Source organism: Bacillus rossius, chromosome 1, assembly GCF_032445375.1.
Source record: "Bacillus rossius redtenbacheri isolate Brsri chromosome 1, Brsri_v3, whole genome shotgun sequence".
Taxonomy (NCBI): Eukaryota; Metazoa; Arthropoda; class Insecta; order Phasmatodea; family Bacillidae; genus Bacillus; species Bacillus rossius.
In genome coordinates this window covers 133,047,765-133,068,775 of record NC_086330.1, presented here as the reverse complement: position 1 = coordinate 133,068,775, position 21,011 = coordinate 133,047,765, and the positions used below count along the sequence as shown (strand labels likewise).

Genomic DNA, 21,011 nt, shown 5'->3' with positions numbered 1-21,011 from the left:
CATTTTCAACCCTTAGGGGTTGGATTTCGCAAAAATTTTTGTGGTTGTAAGTTTTCTTATGTACATTATTGGTACCAAAAATAATTAAATAATCTTAATCAATTTCGGATACATAATTATTAATTCTGAAAACATACTTACCCCCTTTTCACCATTTAGGGGTTGAATTTCACAAACTATAATAATTGTTGTAATATTTTGAATGTTTATTATTGGTACTCAAAATCATTCATTATGCTTAATGAAATTCGGAGATATAATAATTAAATTTAATAACATACTTGCACAATATTTATATATAACTAGCAGACCCGGCTACACGTTGCTGTGGCTGAGTGATTTATGAGTGGTTTGACTTATGAAACTTACGATTAATAACACAAATCAACATTGATAATCAGTTTATTATTAATTATAAATTATTAATACCATTAATCGAAATAAAAACTATTCTATCTCTCAAGTTGGAAAAAATTACACATAAATGCCAATTTTCATCGAAATCGGTTGACTTGGTGAAGAGTTCACTGGAAACTAACATCAGGACACTGGATTTATATATATTGAGATTAATTACATGCATTTATACACTTAAGTTGAAGTACCAGAATTTTCCGGGCATTACGCAGTGGAAATAGGCTTTTTAAGACAGAGCAATTCTAATTCAAAAACTATTTATTTTATTTCAGAAATTAAAAAAAGGGATGGGAGATGAAAGTTTATTTTTTGCAATCTTCTAATCTTTCATAACAAGTGTGTAGGATTCCATCAAGAGTACCTAAAATTCAGCTACACAGGATGTTGACTTGATGTCAGCTTTTGGGCATACGCCATTGCTAAAGCACATGTATGTCTGTAGAAGAAAACTACAAAAAACACAAAAGACAAAAACATAAATTAAGCAAAAATATTTCTGTTGTCAAAAGGTTATAAACACCACATAATATTCCATAACAGGAATATGGTCACAAACAAAGAAAAACAAAGAAAATGGACTAACAGAACGAAAAAAAAACACAAATGAGGACAGCACAAAAATATTGAACCCAAAATAATATCAGCACAACAGTTGGAACGAGACAAAAACACAGCAAAACGAAAAAACGAAACAAACACAATAGTTTTTCAAAAAAACAAAAGAGAACGAAAAAGCCCCACAAATGATGACAGCACAAAAATATTGAACCCAAAAAAATTCAGCACAACAGTTGAAACGAGACAAAAACACGACACAACGAAAAGACGAAACAAACACAATAGTTTTCTAAAACAGAAACAAGCGACGTTTCGGGAACGACGTTTCAGTCGCACCTGTGTTTTCGTACCATGTGCGTCTCTGCCTGAGGACGGGAGCAGATAGCAGAAAAAATTAATTTTTGTGAGTGTACTTACTTACGCACATTGGAAGTTATACCTCTTTCTGATTTAATACAATGAACTGCTTTAAAATTAATAGTTACAAACAATGATCATTTAGCTAAATAACTTTTGCAACAAAAATATTTTATGGCACAAATGATATAAAGCTATTATATATATGTATATATATGTATGTATATATATATATATATATAAGCTGAAGTACCCGGTATTATTCGGGGTTAATACAGTGTAAATATACTTTTTTAAGAAATACTAATTCTAATACAATGAAATTTTTTTATTTCAGAAATTTAAATTAAGTGTGGGTGGAGGATGACATAATTTTTTTTTAGAAATCAGATGTAAACAGTAATTTTGGTCTTATTGTGAATGTCGAGTTTACATACTAAAATGTCACACTCAAAGCGTCTAAACAAGTATAACTACGAAAAAGTTCCAAATTGTTGGTTACAGTTATTTGTGTGTGTGTGGTTATTTTTTCAGATTTAATATTTTTAAAACGTTTAAATAAAACCCAAAAGTATTTTTTGTGCGTGGTTTCTTCGTGTTCTTTTTTTCCACTGCTGCCCTTATCCCATCAACTAGTAATGCAATTTTCTTTTGTAAATGGAACAGAAATATTTATGTAAAATAGATATTTGTAAATTTGTACATTTACATGAAAACAACTCTTTCACTAAAAAACAGTGTTCGCAGTAATACCGGGCTCAGATTCATAAGCAAGCATTGATGCTTTGTGTTGTCCCAGTAGCTTCAATGGTTAAAGTTATTTGTAAACCGTTTTTTGAATAGCTCTACCTTATTAACTGCGCGCACTCAGTATTATCTCGAAAAACGTATTTTATAAATGCAAAAATTACCATAGCCATTGGTTGTAGAAAGTTACAAATCATTCTTGTAGTGTTACAAACTATTTCTTGGCTTTTGTAAAAATACAGAGTTTTTGTTTCTGCTCGGAGCGAATTAGGTTCAGCCGAAGCAAAAGAGGTGTGGTGGTTCGGCGAGAGCAACACGACCCCAGCACGGACGCTGAGCTGTGGTCACCCCTGGTGCGGGGATCGGCCAATCACAGCGAGCTTCTCGCGGAGGGGTGAGTGCTTCCTGCAGCTGTTCTGAATCGCTCTCCCTGTCGCCGCGCGGGCGGGCGAGCCACAGGGACGAACTGCCAAACTGCTCCACTTACATGTGCATGGATTATCAGGGGGGCCCGGGTCCCCCTGGAATTATGAAGCCCCTCACTATGCGGGGGCCTGCATGCACTTGCAAAAACGTGACTGTGAACCGGGTTTGATGTCAAAACTATGTCTTATGGAAAACTTTCTGTTTTCTTCTTATTGCATGCATGTAGGCCAAAATATGGGCAGTGTACAGCATACGGGCACCACATCCACATATGACGTGCAAAATTCTCGGACCGCGCCCACCCCCTTCTCGCCTACCAGGACATTTACGTCCCTGCCTACTTACCATGATCACCCATCCTGCGCGGCTTACCTACTGCTTGAATCTGTGCTTTTAAAGCAATACTACATAATATCTATATCTTGTTTTGGCAACGCCGGATTTTTAAATTGTTAATTACTTCCCAGCACGCATATGCCTACGCTTAATTTATAGTTACCTGTATATTATCTTTTTGGTTAAATTTTGTAATGGTTACCTCTTATTATTGAACATTTAGTTAAAGTTTAATTCTGATTTCCATCTTATTAGATATTTTATCGCATATTATGTTTACGTTATTTGAAAATTTTCGATGTGTGATGTAATAACAAAAAACGTGGTTAATTGAATGGCGTATCGCCTCAACTTTGCCACCAATAAAGACGATAGTAAATAAATAAATAAACAAATGATAACATATTACTCCCAGATTACACAGTGTATCACAGCTGTTCTGAACGTGTTTGGCATGGGTGTGTAGATACTGGGTGATTCCTGGAGCAAAAGTGGTGGGTGGTAGAAGGGGGTAATTAATAAGACACTTACTGCGAATACGATCGTTAGTGTGAAATGGGGATGATGAACGTAATAATAACGCCAACATATGTTTTAATCCTTCCAGTCTATTCGTACACTGAAGTAGGCCAATTTGTATTTCAATGATACACTGAATGAGTGGATCACGGTGTACGTTCTAGTCGACATCGTACGCTATGGCTATGAAAAATATTATTATAAATTATTTTATTACAATCTGTATGTAAGCAGTCACACGTGTACTTTAATCCGATATAATTTTTAAATGGTTTTAGTTAAAAGAAAATAACGATGTGATCGTGTGAAAAGGCCTTAGGAACGGAAAACACTTGTCCCTGTTCCGGTGCACCGGTACTGAGGGGCCGGTGCAGAGAAGTGACCTGTCCCTTCCTCCCCCCTTCCGGGCCCTTCTCTCCTCCTTCGCCCAGGACATCGGGATCCCCCTATGATTTACAGTGGAGCGCTGTGTCCATCTGACCTACTCCATATCCGCCCCCCTCTTCGGCGCGCTCTACGGCTCTTCGGCGCCCAGCTGCTCCTGAAGGCGCGCCCAAGGCACATGCTGCAGGCGGTGTCACGTCACTTGTCTCGGGTAGCACCAGTGGTTAGAGACGTTAGTTTTCCGGACAAGTACTTTTTTTTTTTAATTTTTTAGTAATTTAACCGTCCTTTTTTTTTTCAAGTTATACTTTCACGGAAACGCACAAATATAATTTTATCAACTGTTTTACACAAACATAACCAAATAAAAAAAGTTGAGTCTTCAGGTGGTAAAGAAAGGCAACATTTATTATACATACGGAGTTACTCGAAAGTGCTGTACTAACCTTTAAAATTGGAAGTTTTTTACGTATACTGTGATAGTGGTAAAGTATATTTTTACAAATGGCAAAAGAAGTTAGCAATAGATGATAATTGCTAATCGGTATACATCCGGACAGACTAAAAAATAGAAAAATTGTATTATTATCTTGGTCAATCACGCTATTTTAAATTAAGTTCATAGTGGGGGGAAAAAATATTTACCGAAAAATTACGTGGTAATATTTTCACAGAAAATTTTACAAACAGAAAATTATCCTTGGAAAATTGTCTTCTATTTATATCAGCTGTACTTATTTCCCAATGAATAATACATTAGTATATGAGCAAAAAAACTCAAAACCTTATTAAGACGACTGCAAAAACCCTTGTTTTTTCCACGTGTATTTTTACTATGTTTAAAACGAAAAACAGTACTTGGAAGTCGAAATACTGGGTAGTTTCTACAAAGATCTATTTATCTAAAAATAATACTTGGAACTTTTTGTTTATTTGAGGTGCTTTCTGAGTTAAAACTTCCGTAAATGTATTGTAATTTATAACAGTTAGAGACCGGAAAAAATTTGCATTTCCATTGGCCTCTAGGAAAAACCTCACAATCCTTTCTATACTCGGGCAAACGTCACCGGTTCATTAGCTGCCGACTGGTAAGTTTCAACTGGATAGCCTAAGATTCGGTAATTCTTTAGTTAAGAGTGTCTCATTGGTCAAGATAATTCCCTGTGAACTGTGTGCCAATAGCGGAAGCAGCTTAGAGGTGTACATATTTGAATTTTATCCTATCATGAAATGATTACGCGAATTTTTCAGGTCCCTACTAACTGCAAAATTCGCGTTATTGTTCGAAAATAAGTCTGTAATGCATACTGTCAAACAGTTCTTTTTTTTATTGGATTATATGTAGTTTTTCAACACCCCCCTAAAACACAACAAACCAGCAACTACTTTTCAAAATTAAAATGATCCAATCACATGGAATTTAGCCAGAATGTACAAGGTGGCATCATCGAATGGACATTAGACCCCTACTTACTTGTGTACAAGCGTGTGGATTTCATCTGGAAATCAGAATTTAAAACGAATTTTTCCTGCGTCCATAAATTATTATTCTCATTCTTCAGCACAAAAATATCATAAAAGATGAATAAGAAATAAAACATTGATTACAATTATAGCTGGTATGCTCGAAATATTGCAGAAAATACACACGGTACAAGTTTATGTCGCTGTTTATGAACGGATTTCCAATTTTTTACTAAGATGTATTTAATTTTATTTATATGTGAATCAAAATAAAGTAGAATTAATATATGTGAGAAAACAAATGGTATTTTTTATTCTTAATCTTCTGTAAATATATTACTGTTTTATTTCCAATAAACGTAAACAAGGAAGCATAGAATGTAGAGGAAATATAGGGTACTGAAAAGTAGCTTTGTAACTCGTAGGGCTAAACGATAACAACATAATCGGTGGTCGTGCACACGACCAAGTGTGCACATTCTTGTGCTAAAATTACGCCCTTGTGAGCTGGGTTTTAAGTTCTGATGAAAAGTTTCCGACTGCTTCCTGTTGAATTCATAAGGGTCTAATGTCTCCTCGACATCCAAGTCGTTACAGACTATCTGATGTAACGGTGGCACGGAGAGACGGAGCTGCGAAAGGATAACTCCGAGAAAAAATCCGCGGCTCAATTCGGCAAATTACCAACTCGCGAAAACATAAATAAATCCTGGTTTGACTTGTTGGGTCCATTTGCCTGTCCACGGATCACTTAATGACCTCTTTGTAAATGTTTTGAAGCTTATAAGAAACGTGTCTTTTGTAGACTTTTGATAACCCAACAGACCTGTTTTTCATTGTAAGCCACATATCTTTTAATGTAAAAAGACTGTAATATCGCCAGCTACATTACCCTCATCCCACGAAGTGAGGTAGTGTTGTTGTGCCTATTGCTCCCCCCCCCCTGTTTATATCCTAATCTTTTCATAATTTTTGTCTTTTATTGTGGCTAGTTCTGTGCGTCATCCCTGGGAGGTAGGCAACTGGCAAGGCCTCAACCAAAAAAAAAAAAAAATGCTACAGAGAAAAAGAAAGCCTCACTTACAAAAACAAAGTGTTGCTTGTGGCATGTGACCTGGAAATGGATTTCTTGGCACTCGGTTATGGAAGCTTGGAGAAGTTTCTTCCTTGTGCTTCTGGGCGACTTGGCCGAGTATTCATAGAGGACTGAGTTCCAGCAGAAGCCCTCGGAGAGACTCGCTGACTGAAGACCGCTACACTCGCCCTCGCTCCAGAACGAAGCTATGTCCGTCGCGGTGTGTTGTCATCGCCATTGTAAGTGTGGAGATAGAATTTTGTGGTAACAAGTAGTGTTGGACTTAGACATTTTCGTCGAACTTTGGTGATAGAATATTTTTGGAGTAAAGTGTCTTGTGATGATAGACATTTGTGATCTGATCTACGAGTTCAGTAACTGATATCCAACGAGTTTATTTTCATGTTTCCTATGTTCATTACATTTATGCCATGATAAATGTACTCTATTGTCTACTCGCCCAGCTCTATTTTATTTACCCAGTACGCTTCGCTACAGTGCAGTGATGACACCGATCTCTACAGACCCGAAAATTTCGCGGTTTCATTTGTTGTTATGTATAATATACCCACACGTGCGTTCATACTGGCTTATTTATTACTGCAGACACTCCCCTTCTTCTTTTAAGTGGGCCAATGTGATTCGGCCACTCTACTGCTGATTGGTAGTCGACCGGCTCCCCGTCGTAGAGAGGAGTGTCAAGTAAATTGGAATCCAATCATCAGAGTAATTCAAAGGTAAACATGTTTGCAATCTCATTTGTGACCAAAAGAATCCTATAAATATCCGTGTCCATACTGATCTCACATTACAGAGGACCAGTTCTCGGATAGCGGTCCGGCTATTCCGATTTCGGTTTTCCATGCGGTTTCACGAAATAACTCCAGGAAAATGCTGAGATGTTTCTTAACTATAGACTATGGCCTATTGTTTTCCCAATATCCCTTGTCTTTGTTGTTGTGTGGTTGCCGTCTCTACACAAAAAAATATATACTGTAATTTTTACAATAGATTCCTTTGGAAACCAGTTGCCTAGAAATAGTTTGTAATACTACAAGAAAAACATAGTAAATTTGTTCAACACATTGCTATGGTTATTTTTGCATATATGAAATGCGTTTTGGAAGGATAAAATACTGAATATTTCTTGTCGGGCTTACACAAATTGGCGGGTGATTTGAAATTTTGTTTATACAAGCTTAATTTTGTTTTAAACCCATGGAAAAGATAATCGGATATCAGTACTTGCTCTTTAGTTTATGTAATTATGCTTATTAATGTTCCCAGTTAATACTGGAACTGTTTAGAAATAACTTTAACACAAAGCATACATTCTCAGGGCAATACTTCGATCCCAGTACTACTGCGAAACAATACTTTTTTTGTAGCGGTACAGTTGCTTTCACGCAAATATACAAATATCTATAATTGTACGTGATTATTTCAGTTCCATTTACAAAACATCTCTGCAGTGTTAACCAAAGCCCCAAGAAGATGACTTCATGATCCATGCCCTCCAGTTGTCCACAGACCCTGGGCGGGCACGAGAGCAACTCTCCTCGTCCACACCCCGCGCGAACCGGGAACTCACCCCCTCAGCCGCGCTAACAACCCCTGCGAGCTTCCTCCCCCTTCTGACAAAGCTCACCCTTGTGTTCGAGTCTGCAGCCAGGCGGTACAGTCTGGGTCGTGTTGCTTATCACAAGTTTGACAGTCCGCGGAAGTAGCACCTGCGGTCTAAGTTGCCTTTTACCACGACTGCCCTGTCGACAGTGTTGGTGAACAACTTGAAACGAACGTCATGTGCAGAGTGGCCACAAATAAATGATTTATAAATGCAAGTACAAGGACCAAAATCGTGTTTTTTGAGGTTCAGTAAATGAAATAAAAAAATGAAAATAATTCAAAGCATAAACACAATCATAAAAAATTATAACACCAACAGTCACTAAATATTTTAAAAGAAACGATTAACCTTAAAGCAGCCGTGAACACGGCGATACTGAACCAGATAATTGCACACCTCACACGTATCGATATGTCGATTATTGCTCATCACGGTGACGTGGCTGAGACCAAAAATTAAATTGAATATAATATTTATTCACTCTACGGGCCAAAAAAAAAAAACTTTATGAAAAAAATACAATTCCAGGACACAAGCCAAAATTCAAGCACGTTTCCAAATTTACCAAGGGCAGTTAGAATTCAATGACAATTCCCGTTTTTCAAGGATTCAAGGACATATGACAACCATGATGTGTTGCTTCACAGGTGACATTTGGATAGTGGCAATCACCGGTGCTCCTTCTGAAATCTTACGAATTTAAGACGAGTTACACGGAACAGACTTTACAGAGAGGCAGCCGCCCACCCAGCTGCGAACTCCGATAAGGGGAAGTGGGGTTTGACGAGGAGAGGGGGAGGGGGAAGCAATGCCGTAGTCAGGATTCACGTTCATAAGGCCAATAATTTTTTTTTTAACACAAAGCTTACATTCTACATTACATTAACAAAAAAAAAACAGATTAACAGTGTTGACATAAACGCGCGCACATATACACAGAAAACCTAGGTATTTCAGGATGTTAAATAGTATGTTATATTACTGCGAACCTTGGAAATTATTAAGTATTTTTCCACGCTAGGCTCTAAAACCGATTCCTTTGTAGTTTGATTGAAGTATTGTATAATAGGTAGTTTAAAACAATTTGAAAAAATTAACAAACTTAATAAATTCACATGACCGTCTGCATGCAACATGGACGGAGGTCAAAATGTTCAAGAAGCCAATGCAGTATCTTGATCAGACTTAATTTTGTATAGTTTTATGAAGCCTAACGTGAACCCACATTATGAAGCCAATTTTGAAGGCTCCTATACGTTGCAAAGTTCGTTTCGAAACTAGCAGCTTGTGTTCGGTTACAGACCTATTGGTAACATAACTTTTGCACAGGGTAAAAACTTACTTCATTAAAAATAAATTTTATAATTAAAAATATGGACACGTGGCACTGCAGGATCTCTGGTCTTTGTGCCTACAACCTCTGTGTACGTCGCTCTGCATATGCACTCAGGTCTCCTGCACTTCAGACAAGACGTTAGAACGGATGGCTTCTACTGTAATCAATTTTCGTTTATTGTGGCCTTTACGCATAAGTGGATGGTATATAAGTCTCTATAAAGGATTGCATTGAAAAAAAAAGGCTAAAGTTTTTAAATTATAGAAACTTCTCCCAAATCAGGATAATTTGATCGAAAATCGGTTTAATCTCCTCCACATAAATGTGATTATATCTCTAATTTGATTGGGTGACGAATGTTAAACGATTTACCGGTTATTTCCGCTGATTTTTCAGTGGCTACTATCTCATACATTTTCCCAGTCAGTAGCTGCTCTTTTCTACAGTTGAGAAGTTCTGGGGAGAATGCGCCTATTATCCTCTGAGCCATTTTTCCACGGAATGTGTTTTAAACGTTTCGCCATTAACGAGATCAACGCGCATGGTGGTAGAATAAAATGTATTCTTCTTTTATGTTAAAAAATCTAAGTTATTTTTGTTGCACTAATAGAACAGCCTTAAGGGGCCCGCCTAGTCAGGGGTGTATTTGTGTTAGTGAGGCGGGGTGATAAGTGCGACGCTCGCTGGTACTTCTGACGCGATATCGCCTCTAAGCGCAAGGATGTGGTCTGGCGCGCAGTCTTCTTGTCTTGCATAGGGCAACTATGAGATTTGAGATTTAACCCTAACATCATATGGCGGAGAAATAAAGATAAAGGAGTAATGAAAGTCCTTTGTTAATTTTTAAGACTGTAACGGTGTTTCATTCCTAAAAATTATCCCGAATACACGTTTTTTTAAGCCATTTTCACCTTACTAAATATTCACTTTAAAAATGTTTTCCAAAAACAGAACCTCCCATCCGACCTCAGCGCATTCTTTAATGTTTTCGTAAATAGAAACTACTCGGATATTTTGAGCAGTTTTCAAATCACGTTTTTCGGAATGCCACACACCGTATGTGTGCCCAGTTAGGCGGGGCCCTTAAATAACTCATTCAAAAAATTCTTGTGAAAACGGACCCATAATAAATTAGATCCATATTCGCCAGAAATCTTCAACTTCAATGATTTAAATTAATGAACCAAATTTAAAGTATACAGTAACTGGGATGTAAAATTATATTAAAGGCAATTGAATATACGTACTCCAAAGCGATGATTTTACGCGCGTGCTTACAAATTTGTGTAACGAGGTTGGCGGACGCCAATTCTAAGAGCAACTTAAATTTTAAAAAATATTTTTCAGGTTTACGGCCCCTCATACTATGTTTTCAGATACTGTTTCGACAGTGTGACAGAGTCTTAAAAGATCACCTTTCAGTAGTGCCTGGGTCTCAGGACAACCTCGTGTGGTTTGTTCCTGAAGTACAGAACAACCCTTTGTGGGTTGTGCCTGAAGTAGAGAACCATGTGTGGTTTGTGCCTGAAGTGCAGAATAACCCCGTATGGGTTGTGCTTGAAGTACAGAACAACCCTGTGTAGTTTGTGCATGAAGTACAGAACAACAATGTGTGGGTTGTGCCTGAAGTGTAGAACAACCCTAACCCTGTGTGAGCACGAGCCTCGTCCTACCTGGATCATGCCCGCGGACCTCCTCCTCTCAGCTTCCTCAGCCGCGGTCCTGGAATCAGGAAGAAAACAGTAACTATAAGTCACATTATAGCCGTTGCCCTCAGAGTCATGGACGGCAATTCACAATGCTCGCTCGAGAAACCAACACCACTGGTACTGAGACTAGCCACACTTTCCTGAATCAGTATCTAAATCATATCCAGCAATAAAAACAATTAAGATTTTTTAAACTTTGATTCCATACCGTTTTAAAAAATAAATAACATTTGCTCTTCAGAAACATTTTTAAATATAAATAAAGAGTAACCCCAAAATAAATTTTTCGATGAATAAAAATATTATTAAAGCGTGTTTTAGTATTTTTATTAAACTTAATTTAAGTCAATAAATATTCAAATAAATTATTAAAATCAAACAAATAAATATAAATATTATAATTAATACTACTTATATTAATGTAAATTAAATTATTAAGAATTTTTAAATGTAAGAAAGGAACATTTAAAGGAAATTTAATTGTATGTGATGTTATTAGTGTGACGGTTATTATTGGAGAAATTTACCTTTTTTGCCAATCAATAAGCACCATTTTAAAACTCTATTAAAGTTTATAAGTATTTTTAAAATATGTGTTATGGTAATGCACGCTTGTTGTGTGTATCGAAAAAGTTTAGTTATTTTTATTTGCAGTCAAAGCACTAATTAGGGTACAGAAAATTATTCGTCTACATTACAATTTGCATTTTCTCTTACAGAATAGTTGTATGAAACGATACATAGGAATTGCATTGAATCACTTGTTAGAACTACTAGCAAGTTCTTCACTAATGTCTTTTTGCATCACCCTACTGTTTAATTTGTCTGTATCCAGGAATATTTTTTACGTTTATTACTTATGTACATTAAAGAATTTCGGGACTGAATATTATTATTTTTTAAATTTAAATATCTTAAAAGCCGAAACAAGTTTAATCCACTGAATTTTTTTTCCAGGCTGGAATCAGCTGGTCTATACATACACAAGTCACTTCAGGGTGTTTATTGGCCAGGGCAAAGTCAAGAACTTCTCGTCATTTTGACGAGTAACCCATGATTGGGTGAAACTGTTTCTCCGCGGTTATCACGGGTTCAAGGTCGTCCAGGGCGTGTCGAAATAACTGTGGTGTATAGTTGGATCCGAGTACTTTTTTGGTCGCAAGGTAGACTGCAAACATTTAAAACTCTGCGTTGCCTTGATCGTTTGTTCACAGATGTTGAGCCACTCCCCTGCACTAGGCAACTACCAGTTGATCCGAATCACGTGGACCCACTGAAAAGAAGGGGAGGTTCCACAGTAATAAATCAGCCTATAAGGTTGGAGAAAAAATACGACTGTTAATTTCATCCTGACATCAATGAATCCGCGAATCAAAGCCATGAAATTAAAGCCTATTCATAAGGGTTCAAGTCCACTTTGCTACCGAATGAATACGGTGAGTCCTCGTGCCTCCACTCAGAAAGGGGAATTATAACTGAAGTCAACAAACAACTTCGCGTTGTGCCTGAAAGTGTTATCGTTAGGGGAAGGCATTTTTCGCGAAAAGATCTGAACACATTTTAGACTGCAACAAGGTATAGCCGCACCTGTGGTTTCTGCCTTGTGATTGGCGGCCGTCTGCGAGAGACTGCGCCAATGAGAAACCCTTAACCAAAATGTTATCCAATAACCAACAACCGAGTTGAGAGGTCATAAACCAAAGAATATACAGAACATCTGTGTATTTTACTATGAGGGTAATTGAATTTAATCAGTCCCTAGTTATCGTTGGTTCACGTGAATTGCCGTGCGATGATGACGACGATGATGATGATGATGATGTATTGATTACCGTGGGGTGAATGTGGCGAACCAGTTAAGTTGTAACTGCGGTTGTTCACCAGTAAAAAGTAAATAAACATCACAACAACAAACAATCCTTTGAACGGGAAGGATAAACACAGAAAGTAATATGTAAATGTTCCTCCTGCACCCGAAATCGGAGTGGGAGCTGGAGCCGATGTCCGACATATAAATTGTGACGTCACGGCAGCCATTTTTGGGGTCAAATAACCTCAAAAATGACACAAAAGTTCTAGAATTTTCCATAATTCGAGGGAAATAAACCCGTTAGAACGTAAGTTTCCCGTTTTAGTCCTCAAAATTTCCAATGGCTGTAAAGGCGCAAAGTGGCTTAAAGTCCGCATCTACAAGCCGCTATAAGCCACCTAGGTCATGACCTAGACAATTATGCCATAATCGCCATTTTGTATTGTTAAGTAACCGTTGCAATTTTCTTTACGGCCCATATTATAAATCCGTAATTATTTACTGATTTTATGGGAAAAAATTTTAATTAACAAATAATTAAATAATACAATTTTTCATAAAAAAAACAAACAAACAATCCAGCATCTTGGATTAACTGTCACGACAGCGATCTTGAAAATTCGTAATTATTTGCCTATAAAATTGGGAGGAAAAATTAACATTTATAAAAAACCTAATTAATCAAAAATTTAAAATGTTAAAATTAAAAGCACCCTTAGGTACATCATGGTGTCCCCGCTTTGAACCCGGTGAAGGCAAAAATAAAAATGGCGACGGATCCTTCCACCACGGAAGCCACCGGAACACTGACTTTACATCACTAATGCCAAGGGGTGTGTGTGTGTGTGTGTGTGTGTGTGTATATATATATATATATAGCCAGATAGTATGATGTTACGTCCGTCATCTTGTTTTCGTCTGGTGGAGGCCGTTATCTTGGATCCAACATATTATTTTCGTCTGCTAGAGGATTCTGAAGCCACATTAGTTTAATTTTTACCCGCTATAGTGCAGTTATCATTTATTAAAGTAGTGTCCCCATCTTGACAGTCAGGCGAAATGTTGGAAATTCGTAATTATCAAGCTAAAAGTTCAGAAAAAATTCCAAAATTAATTTTAAAAATCTAGAATCAATATACTGATTGATTCGATAAGTACGTGTCTTTTTTTCGTTACTTGATTGATGCAAAAAAGTTATTTTACATAAAAACCTTTATTCAATAAAAGTAGCTTATGTTCCTATAGTCTACCAGCCTCCAGTAAGCTGATTATGACATATAAGCTGCAATCTTGGAAATTTGTATTTATTGACCTATAAACAGAAAAAATTCCAAAATTCATCAAAACAATCACTTATTAAAATAATGATTGACTCAATGGATTTCCGTCTTTGATTTGATTCTCGGCCAGCTGTAAGAGAAACTAAAACTTAAAATAAATTTTTTATTCTTTTTAAAATTAACTTTCGTGGAGTTTATTAATCATTTTCTCTACAAAAAAGACTCTATACAAGATAACTGTCCGTCGAAATAAATATTTTGTCGCTGTGCCTACTAAGGAAATCTAATTTCTCAATACTTGGAAAACCTGCCAACCAGATCTTGTTCTTTTTAGGCGTATATTTCAACTGTCTACGGACCACGAAGACAGGCCATGTACAATGTTAGGCGTATAGACCAGACGTCTCCGGACCACAAGGCCGTATTCGTTGATAACTAATATAACATATTTCAAGCAGACAAGATAAAAACCCACCTAAAGTCTTGGCATCTTGTAGATGTGGACTTGAAGCCGCGTTGCGGACTTTTAAAGTCACTGGTAATTTTGAGGACTAAAATGGTAAATTTTCCCTCTAAACGGGAATTAGGTCGAAATTAGGAAATTTCTAGGAAGTTTGTGTTATTTTCGAGATACTTTGACACAAACAAGGGCTGCCATGACGTCACAATCCAAAATGGAGGACTACGGTTCCATCTCCCACTCCGACTCCGGCTGCGGGAGGAACATTTACATACTACTCCTGGTCTTTTCGGCTCACCAACGGTCGTGTGACCTCCAGGCATGACCCCCAAGTCACCGAACGGCTTGGCGCGGAGGCAGCAGTTGCAAGAACAAGCCTGCGTGTTATCGTCGCGGCACGGCAGTGATTCAGAATCAGCTCGTGACCGTAAACAACGAGCGGGACGACCGTAAATCAGAACACGGTAACGCAACGCGCAAGACAAACGGTCGTCGAAGCTCCGGCGCTAAAATGTCGGAAGGTCAATGAGCAGGGTCCGGAGAAGCTGCCGCTTGCATCATCGTTCCTCCCGAACCCTGGCGCCATGGTGTGGCCAGCCCACAGAGTCAGTGCAGACAGACACGTCGCTTTCTAGCTAAGAGGTGGAAGGGGAGGAGGTGACAAGACATCACGAACATGAGACACGCACTATCTGCTACAATGTATTTTTTTTTTGGTTAAATGGAACAAATATTTATGTAAACTTACAGATATTTATAAATTTATACATTTACATGAGAACATATCTATCACTACAAAATACTGTTCGCAGTAATCTTACCCGGGTATTCATGCTTCGTGTTCTCCCAGTAATTTGTAAACAGTTCCCCGAATATATTTTCCAGTATTAACTGCGCACATTAATAAGCATGTTAAAATATAAAGTCAAATTGTTGAATATTGGATTATCTTCCCATGGTTTAAATTTTATGCTTAAATAAAGCATCGATTATAGTATAAAATTATGCGCCAATTTTCGTAAGAAATACTCAGTATTATCTCGAAAAACGTATCTCATGTAAGCAAAATAACCAAAGTCACGAGTTGTACAAACTTACAATTTCTTTTTATGTAGTATCACAAACTATTTCTTGGCAACTGGTTTACAAAGGAATATTGTGTAAAAGTACACAACATTCTTTTCTGTGTAGCGACCATATTTCGAGTTGCATGGTCTGTAATGTGAACTGTTGTCTAAAAAAAATGTATGCTGTCAATAAATGAAACCAGTTGCTTTAATGATTTTGATGACTGATATCGGTCAAACTGAATGGTTATCAGTTGTGTAGCTTATGGCTGTACAGATAGGTTTAATAAAAGGACAGGCTAATCTAACATTTCAGAAGTATTTATTGTAGCATTTGTTTAATCAAAGTGTTCAAGCTTTAAGTACTGCGAGTGTGCAACTATCAGATATGTATATTATCTTTTAGATTTCCTAACCTAACCAACCGTCAATAATATTTTTAATTTGGCTAACTTAACCTAAACAACCATTCTCACAACTTCACAGTATTTCTGATATAGCTAAGTGGACAAGTGCCAGAATAAAGAATCAGCCATTGATAGCTAATCCTGTAAAAGATTACTAATTTATTTCTCAATACACAATAAGCTAGGCAACATGAATCTGTGGTTGTTTCGTTAATTAGTTACCTTTATTAGCCTACTGAAGACCGAATATTCGGTGCAGCACCTGTCAAAATCCTTAAATCTAAGGTGAAACGATCTGTCATTAATCAGTTTCAAAGTTAAAAACTAGTTTGACAGAAGTCAGCTAGTGTTTTAAAAAGACGCACAGTAAATGTTATTTTTAATGGTCTAAAAGTGCAATTTCGTAATTCTGGACACGCATAAACAACAATGGTAGGATACTATGTTTAGCCTACCCGAACAGGGCAGTTAACCCACGCCCCTTCGCTTCACAGGTGTGTACAGCCAAGATCTCCCTAGCAGCTACCCCCCTTGTACCTTCCCTGCTACCATATGGGCCAAATTCCTTATTGGATGCATAGAAAAAAAATCCTGTATTTTTACAAAAAGATTCGTTTGGAAACCAATTGCCAAAATTAGTTTATAATACTAAAACCGAGACATTGTACATTTTAACAACACATGTGACTATAGTTACATTTATAGTTTGCATATATAAAATACGTTTTTCGAGATAATACTGAGTACATCTTACGAAAATCGGTGCACAATATTTCTATGTTAATCGATGTTTCAATCAGGCATAATTTTTTTAAACTATGGAATAGATAATCGAATATACAATGATTGGACTTTATTAGTTAGATTCAAAGAAATACTACTATTGTAGCCATTACCATGGTGTGACTTCCGGAAAATGTCACAATTTTGAAGACACGATAACCATCGTAATTTTTTCACAAATCACTTCCAAACTGACACATAAAATATAGTAATGCAAAATCTCGGTCAAGTTCGTTAATGGGTAATAAATATCCAACCAAAGGGGTAGAAATGTGAATTTTTTTTTTTTGAAAAATAGAAAAATCACTGTAACTCCCAGAATATGAAAAATATCACATTCGTTTACACGTATCATAACTCGTAGGAGTCATACCGAAATATTTTGACTGAATAAGTTTTTCATACGACCAAAAATAAATGCAAGGGTTTGAAAAAACAAGGGTTTGAGGAGAAAAAAGTAATAACTCCCTTCGTAGGCACAACATCGAATTCGTATGGATTTTGTATTAATATTATAATTTTAATCTAAAACTTTTGTCTGAAACAATTTTTGATTAGACGAACCACTACTGCAAGGAATTGAAAAAAGTGAGAGATCGATTAAAAACAAAATCATAACTTTCTTAGTAGGTACACTATCAAATATGTTCAAATGGATTGCAATTCTTATAATTATTACCTAAAACTTTTTGTCTGAATAATTTTTTTAAAACCTACCATTACTGCAAGGGGTGGAAATAACAAGGGTAGAAAGATAAAAGTCAATTCTTTTTTTAAAAAAATAGATATACTATCGAATCCATAATAATTTACTGTAAAACGTCTAAACTTTATTGGCTGAACATTTTTTGATGAAATTAATTATTGCCATAAAACAGGGGTTGAAATTTAAAAAATTAAAACTTTCTTAGTAGCAAGTTTGTTGTAATTTATTAATAACCATCTTAATGTGACCTTAAACCTTTGTCCAAAAAATTATACGACCACGTATTAGTGCAGGGGATGAAAAATAGTGTTTGAAGAACAAAAAAATTTGCATAAATAAAATTAGTAGGCATAATATGAACTTCTTTAAGACATTCAATGCTCGACACATTAAGTTAAAAACATTCAAAATATTTTCGCTGCATGGAATATGCGAAAATGTTAAATCGATCCCTTTGAATATTGACTTGATGTAAGCTTTTGGACATACGCCATTGCTTAGCACATGTATGTCTGTAGAAGAAAACTACAAAAAAACACAAATGACAAAAAACACAAATTAAGCAAAAAATTGCTGTTGTCAGGATTTAACGCCACACAATACTCCACAACAGGAATATGGTCAACAAACAAAGAAAAACAAAGAAAAATGGACTAATAGAACAAAAAATGATGACAGCAAAAAAATACCGAACCCAAAAAATTCAGCACAACAGTTGAAACGAGACAAAAAAACAGCAAAACTAAAAGACGAAACAAACACAAAAGTTTCCCAAAAAGAAAAAAAAAACAACCAAAATACCTCCACAAATGATGACAGCACAAAAATATTGAACCCAAAAAAAAATGCAGCACAACAGTCAAAACTGCTCCTGTCCTCATGCAGAGACGCACATGGTACGAGTCGCACCTGTGTTTCCGTACCATGTGCGTCTCTGCCTGAGGACGGGAGCAGATATAGCAGTTCCCGAAAGGTCGCTTGTTTCTGTTTTAGAAAACTGTTGTGTTTGTTTCGTCTTTTCGTTTGGTCGTGTTTTTGTCTCGTTTTGACTGTTGTGCTGAATTTTTTTTTGGGTTCAATATTTTTGTCATGTTATTATTTGTTTTTTTTTATTTATTTATTCATTTATTTTTTGGAAAACTTTTGTGTTTGTTTCGTCTTTTCGTTTTGCTGTGTTTTTGTCTCGTTTCAACTGTTGTGCTGAATTTTTTGGTTTCGGTATTTTTGTGCTGTCATCATTTGGGTTTTTTTTTTCGTTCTGTTAGTCCATTTTTCTTTGTTTTTCTTTGTTTGTTGACCATATTCCTTTTGTGGAGTATTGTGTGGCGTTAAATCCTGCAATTTTTTGCTTAATTTGTGTTTTTTGTCATTTGTGTTTTTTTGTAGTTTTCTTCTACAGACATACATGTGCTAAGCAATGGCGTATGTTCAAAAGCTTACATCAAGTCATGCACTCCCATTGCACAAATCTTTCAAAGATAATACCCTTTGAATATTAGCAAACGTATATAATGTTATGGTGTCTACATTAAGTTCTTTAAATGTTCAAGTAGTTTATAGAAGTTTAAAAAAAATTTCCAGAAGAAATAGGTACTTCGAAATCTACCTACGCCTGTTGGCTGTGCCGAAAGGGATTTTTTGCCATGTTATTCGGAATAAAAACAATAAAGTTAGTGCATTTTTACACATTACTTGTGCAAAATTATTACTACATAGTTTAATTTTACACCAAATGGAGGTTTATATTCTAAACTTTCAACATTAGTGTAAAAATACACAGTTTCCATGTAAAATGCTGATCCTTTTGAAATTTTTACGCACACAATGGAAAAACATTATGAGTGAAATTACATATAAAATCGTTTAGTAATCTTAAATTTTGATAGTAGTAATTTTTAAAAACAAGTAATATATGTTTTTTTTACTAATGTTTCTAGGTAACCAAATTGCGCTACAGTATTTTTTTAAAAATACACAAAATTAAATATTTTATTCAATAACTCATGTGTTAAATAACAAAGATGAAACCCCATTTAATTTACATTAGGTTATGTAAGTCTTATTCCCAATTGTTTATTATTTTTACAGTGCACGAAGGTCGTGAGGTTAAGAGGATTGTCATAATCAGAAGGATGAATGTTGGATCCTCTGCTAGGTCACTGAAAATTTAGGAAGTAATAACTTGGCCATAAAAAGGTGATAAAAATTAAATTAAATTTTAAGTACACATCGTACAATAACGGTTATAAGCCACAAAAAGGGAAATATTTTTCGATGCAGTGCAAATTAATATGTTTAGTGTTAGTTAATTATACAGTAAAATTAACTGACGGTTGTGGTAAATTCAGAAATGCATGTATTTGTGAATTTATTTAACATGAATTTAAAATACACCTTCAGCTATGGCATATTTACCAAACCATTGCAATTTAATTTTATACTAAAATAAATTAGCGGCAGAATCTCCACAGATGTAAGTGTAATTTTATACCTACACGTGTTGGTGTATTTTTACTTTTGTGTTTAGTAAGTAAAAATAAACTAGCATGTATATGTGTAAAATTACACTAACATAGGTGGAGACACTGATACCACATACATTTAGTGTAAAATTACAATATATATATATACATATATACAGTGTATTCAAGAATGCTCATTGGTAGATAACAAGGTGACATCGTTTGGCGGGTTACTAGTAAGTGGGTTACCACTTCTCGTCCTTGTTTCTGTCTCTGGGTTTACAAGGGTGTGTGAAGAGCATTGTAGACGAATCATCAACGTGAAGCATCTGTATATGTACATCAAATCTACTCTTCTACCCAATGAATCCGCGAAATAAACAAGGTTCCACTAGTAAGTCTCCGTATACGTGCCAACCTCACGAATACCGTGAAAATATAAACAAACATATGTATAAACATATACCACAAAAACAAAAACATGCGTAACAGTGTGATCATTATTTCCAAACACTTTATTACCATTTTATAATAATAAATGTGAAATAACAATGTTTGGCACGTCGGAAAAAAAATTATCGCTGTAATACAAAGAATGCTATTACTCAGACAGGTTGACGCATTATTATTTTGATATTGGTATATGGGTAGAGAGTCAGTTTAGATAAAACCTTCGTGGCATCCATCTAGTGTCTGCTCCTCTGAGTCAGACTGTACCCTGCCCTTACATATATACTAATATTATAAAGCTGAAGAGTTTGTTTGTTTGTTTGAACGCGCTAATCTCAGAAACCACTGGTCCGATTTGAAAAATTCTTTCAGTGTTGGATACCATCGAGGAAGGATATAGGCTATATTATATTATCAATAACATTAGGGATCCTTACTAAAAGTCCAATTTAAAATCCAATGCGTTGGAGGGGGTTAGATACAACATGCAGTACACGTACGAAGTGTGTGTTTACAATGCCGCAGGCGCTAGAAGTTTATTTCCTATTGCCTATTAACATTCTTGCCACGCACTAGATGCCTTATCATTCTTAATTTTCCCATACAAGTAAAAAACACCCGTGTGATATTA

At 36.0% G+C, this 21,011-nt stretch overlaps 1 protein-coding gene across 1 annotated transcript in view; it reads right to left on the bottom strand.

Moving 5' to 3' along the window:
* LOC134546167 (FH1/FH2 domain-containing protein 3) overlaps nt 1–21,011 on the bottom strand; it is a 496,828-nt gene that overhangs the window by 342,858 nt on the left and 132,959 nt on the right. The window contains exon 5 of the mRNA XM_063388744.1: nt 10,920–10,968. Coding sequence (XP_063244814.1) covers nt 10,920–10,968 — 49 coding nt within the window. The remainder of the gene's footprint in view (nt 1–10,919; nt 10,969–21,011) is intronic.